Below are 5,165 nucleotides of genomic sequence, written 5' to 3' on the forward strand. Positions count from 1 at the left end.
TAGAGTTCATTAATAGCTTTTTCAATTTCTCTTTCTAAAATGGGAATATTTATATATTTTATTTTATTTTCTTAATCTAGGCGATCTATATCTTTACAAGTACTCATCCACAATTCCCTTTAAGATGAATAAAAATCAAAAATTAATCATTCCTCTATGAAATATTTCAGAATGCTTGAACAAAGTGTAAGTCAATGAAACAATATTCTCTAGATGAATTTGATCCAATATAACTGTATTACCTTTATCTTTTGAGGGATCAGACAGTGGGGTGACTTGCCCAAGATTACAAAGGCAGATATTTGAGCCTTTTTCAGGTTTCTAGGTCTATCTCTCTAACCATAATGGACAAAGTTGCACCATCTGAGAGATTCAGTTGACAGGAACTTGGACTCATAGCCTGAAAGAACGTGTTTCAGTTCCTTTCCTGGAGCACATTTGGAAGTGTTCCCTTAGAAAAGTCACTTGATATCTCAGTGTCTAGGAAAAACAAGGTTTCAATCCCAATTCTCAAACTTTTTAACTTTTCTGAGTCTGTATTTCTTTCTCTGTCAAATGAAATCAAGACCTATGTGTTCCATTTACATCACAGAATTATAGTAAAAGTCCAAAAAGGTAATGTCTACCAAGAGCATTACAAATCTTGTTCTACAGAACTATAAAACCTTCAGAGGGATATTTCCTATAAATGAGTGGCTTCATAAATATAAAGAAAAATCAGAATATTCCAGATACGAGAAATGCATATTATATTATTCTATTAATGAGTGCTACTTGTGTGATACCCTCCCCAAGACCTTTCTCCTTTCATGTCGGTCGAGATCTAACTGCTAAACAGGTCAGTCCATCTCTGAGGGCCATGGATGAATGATGAGATTAGTTCCTAGCGCTCAATGTACAGATTCCTAAAGTGGGCAGGCAGGCAGGATGCTACTTAACTGGGAGACCTAATTTCTGTTTACAGAGAGAATACAGAATGGACAAGGCTTTACCTGGATGAAGAATTCCTTGTCCTTGATCCCTGTTATCAAAGGACAATCCAGTTCATGAAGGAGAAACCTAATTGGAGGGTACCTGATCTAAATGGTTTCTTCTGCCCTCATGGCTTAGTCTACTAAGCCTGTAGACAAAGAACCATTCTTAGCAGGAGCTGAAACTTCAGCTCCTTAGTTAATATCCACCAATCAGAGTAGATTTTCACTCCCTCTCAGAGAGGCTTTAAGGCATTTCAAGAACATTCTTGATGTCTGCCTACCAAGACAAAATACAGACTATCAATTTGTTGATTGCTAGATAGCCTGATTAATATATTGATTACTAATTACCCACACATTCTGTCTTGGGGTTTCCATTTGACTCAAGGTGTCAGGGTGAGCTCTGATGACCCTTTCTTGGGACCTCCTCATCTCTTTGGCGATGTCCACAGAACGCCTGTAGCACCCAGTGGAGCAATTAAAGATGCTTGGGTGTAGACAATGGAGACATGTGACTTCAGATACCCCTTTACCTATGACAGTGGACAAGTCACTTGACTTCCTACAGTCAGAGATATTGACATAGAAGAGATATTGGGAACCCAATGAAGTTAAATCTGATAAGATCAATTGAAGTAAATACTTTAAAAATATTTCTGAAGAGTGACTTGGGGCTAAATACACAAGGTTCACGTTGAACTTCTGACTGGACTTTGGGCCTTTGAAGATGTGTTTTCTAGGCTATTCAAATCTCCTTTACACTGTATGACACTTTCTTTCTCCTCATATCTGCCCTCCCTATGCTAGCCCCTATACATGGAACATCACTGTCAGAACTGACCAGGGATCGCCAGCTATTCATTAAACCCGGCCCTCTCGGTCACCCAGCTCATCTATTTCTCCATATAAATTGGCTGAAATGCCCCTCCAGCACAATTCTTGGATCTCTACACAATCTTTCCAGTTCTTTTTCACTACTAGGTCCCTTACATACAATTTGAATCCTCCCCCCAGGAGTCACCATCAATGAGAAAATTAATGCAGTTTGAGGTCTTCTTGCTGCTCTTATTGTAAACAACCTTCTCTGCCATGACAATAATAACTGAGGTTTTAAATTGATCAGGAATAATGTAAATGCAAAGTGCCCTACTCAGTCCCATCACAGTACCAGATGCTGATAGCAGCCCTAATAGGGGCCTGGACATCAGAGTAGCTCTACACAAGCCAATATGTTGGCCAATAATTGATCAAAAAAAAAAAGAAGAAGAAGCAAGGGAGGGGAAGCATCCTCTTGCCTTCCCAGTCCTACTGTTTTCAGTGCAGTATTTACTCAATTCCACTCAATTTAGTTTCCACTATTTTTAGTTACCTACAAATTTGGCAGGCACTGTGCAGGATCTTAGAGGACAAAGACAAATAAACCAGACTTCACCTATAAGGTAAAGAAAGTTGAGGGTGAGGAATAGGAAAGCAGAAATATACAAATAAGTTTTCACACCCACTAAGAATTTTCCTAGTAACATCATCTTATAACATAGAAAATTCAATGAAAGCGCTTTGTTTGCTGAACTATTTGTTAAAAAAAAAAAAAGATACTTTATTCCTTAAAATATTAGATAAGCCTGGTTTTCTGTTATTCTCAATAGGACCATTTTTTAGAAATTTTAAACCTTCAGAAGGTTATCTGGCAATTGTGGAGAGTATGGATCAAGAAGAAAGGAGATATTAGCAGGGAGTCAAATGTGCAGTTCGATTCAAAACAAAAGCAGTCTTGAGAAGCCATTGTGGTCACTTTCCTCCTGAAGAAGAGAATGAACAGCAACTTCTTAGATGTCTGCAAGGGCTTAGTCTTCCTGGGTAGATTGGATTAAAGGACTAAGAAGATTGCCTGAATATCTCACATTCAGTACTGATATAGAAAGGGAAAGGTGCAGACCAATCACCCTAACTCTTACCAATTGACTAGGTGTAGAAGAGGAAAGGCAAGAAGCTGACAATAGACTCCTGTCTGCAAAGATCTGTACAAAAAGGAGATTTGAAACTCCATTGACCAAAAACTCCACATTTTTTGACTTTCCTTCTTAAAGACTAATCTCATTGGTGCAACCTGTGCATTCAAAGGGGATAGCCAGAGGTGAGAACTCAGGGCTGTCAAGAAGAGTTAACAGGTTGCTCTGCAGGAATTCACACCTTCATGGGTGTGGGGTGGGGCTACCTCCTATAAAAGCAGAGCATCTTTGCTCAGAAGCATTTCATTGGAAGGGAAGTCTCTTCCTCTGGCTGCTGAAGACTAGAAGCAATTAGAGAGAGAAGAATGGCTGCTACTGCAAAATTTCTGAAGGAATTGCAGAGTGAGATCACCTGTAGCATCTGCAGGAGCTACTTCTGTGAGCCTGTCACCATCGGGTGCGGGCACAGTTTTTGTCGAGCTTGTCTCTCCTCCTGCTGGAGAATGGGAGCCCCAGCTTTCTCCTGTCCCGAATGCAGGCAAGTTTCCCAGGACAGGGAGATCCCATTAGTAAACAGGTGCCTAGCAGAATTGAGTGAGCTGGGCAAAGAGCTCAGCTCCAAGCCTATGCAGAGCACCGAAGGACAGAGCCAGTGTGTCACTCACAAGAAACTCATCAAGCTATTCTGTGATGAGGACCAGATACCACTGTGTGTGACATGTTGCGAAACTCCAGAGCATGGGGCTCACAAAATCTCCCCCATGCAAGAGGCTGCTCACAAATACAGGAGGGCGCTCCAGCACCTTCAGATTCACTTGGGGAAAACTTTGGAGGAAGATGAACAACTTCTTGCTCAGGAAGAGAGACCTGCTGTGGACTGGCATGGGATGATCATGAGAGAATTCCACAAACTGCACCACTGGCTGATTGACGAAGAGACCCTATGTCTTAAAAGGATAAAGCAAGAGCAGAAGGACATCCAGGACAGACTATTCCAGCATATGCAAAGCCTGCAGGACCTCATGCAAGAGCTACAGGAAGCAGAGGACCAACCCAATCTGGATCTGCTACAGGATGCCACGGAGTTGCTGGAGAGGAGCGAGGCTATGTTGGCTCAACAGACCAAGGCTATCAGCCCAGAACTGAGAAAATATCCCATCCCTGGCCTGATCGAGATGCTCAACAGATTCAGAGTGGACCTCACTTTGGATCCCAGATCAGCCACTTCCTGTGTGACAATTTCTGAGGATCTCAAGCATGTAAAGGCTGGAGGAGGCTGGCAAGTGAAGACCAAGCCTCCTGAGGACTCTCCTCACCATTATGTCTTTGCTAAGGAGGTCTTCAGCTCAGGCAGCCAGTACTGGGAAGTGGATGTGACTCAACTTCCTCAGTGGATCCTGGGGATCTACACCCCAAACTTGAAAAGGAAAAGGTCCAGGAAGGCTCCCTCCTGTGTCGCTGTGTTCCTGCTTCAATGTGTCAAGAAAGAAGGAAATTACTATTTACAGACCTATCCTGGGCCACTTAAATATCAAATGAAACACTCTCTACCTCGGGTTGGGGTGTACTTGGAATATTCCTCTGGCACTCTGGCCTTTTACAATATTCTCCAGAATTGTCTTATTTATAAATTCCATTCCATTCCCTTCAGAGCCCCTGTTACACCCATCTTTTCCCCTGGCCCCCCACTTCCAGGAACAAAGCCTGGTCCCATGACTCTCTGTCCAGTGGACTCTCATCTTTGTGCTTGCTGCTATTCATCCCAATGATAAGAAAATCATTCCATAGTGTTCTGTACTTCATGGATATGCCTGTTTATGACTTTTTGCAATCAATCAATTCTGTTTCAGCACTTAACAAAAACCTCAAATAAAGGGTATGCTTTTCATACTTTTATGTTTTATTTTCTTCCTAGGATTTAACAATCTTTTGGGCATCATAGATTGTAATTTTTTCAAGTCCTATTCCCCTTGCATTACAATAAACAAACAATAAAAATGAAATAAATGCTAACATTTACTGTGCTCTTGTGTATTTTTTGTTTTTGTTCATTCATTCCCTTTGTGCCTAACTCTTTCCCCACTTGAAGTCTTCTTGGAAAAGGTAGAGTAATGTCTTCCTGCCGACCATTTCCTGGTGTTATTCCCCCAATTAACCCCATTGTTACCCCTCATAAAGATAAAATTCCTCAGGAGGAAGAACCAGGCTAGCACAAAAATAATAGAGTCTTTCACAAAAAGAT

The 5,165-nt window shown here is 41.4% G+C and overlaps 1 protein-coding gene across 1 annotated transcript; it reads left to right on the plus strand.

The window, feature by feature from the left end:
* The first annotated feature begins 3,288 nt into the window (after window positions 1-3,288).
* Window positions 3,289-4,692, plus strand: LOC116419554 (tripartite motif-containing protein 43-like). Its single transcript, XM_031940254.1, has one exon. The coding sequence runs from the start codon at window positions 3,289-3,291 to the stop codon at window positions 4,690-4,692; it is 1,404 nt and encodes a 467-aa protein (XP_031796114.1).
* The last annotated feature ends 473 nt before the right edge of the window (window positions 4,693-5,165 follow it).

This window comes from Sarcophilus harrisii, chromosome 5 (genome assembly GCF_902635505.1).
Source record: "Sarcophilus harrisii chromosome 5, mSarHar1.11, whole genome shotgun sequence".
Classification (NCBI taxonomy): Eukaryota; Metazoa; Chordata; class Mammalia; order Dasyuromorphia; family Dasyuridae; genus Sarcophilus; species Sarcophilus harrisii.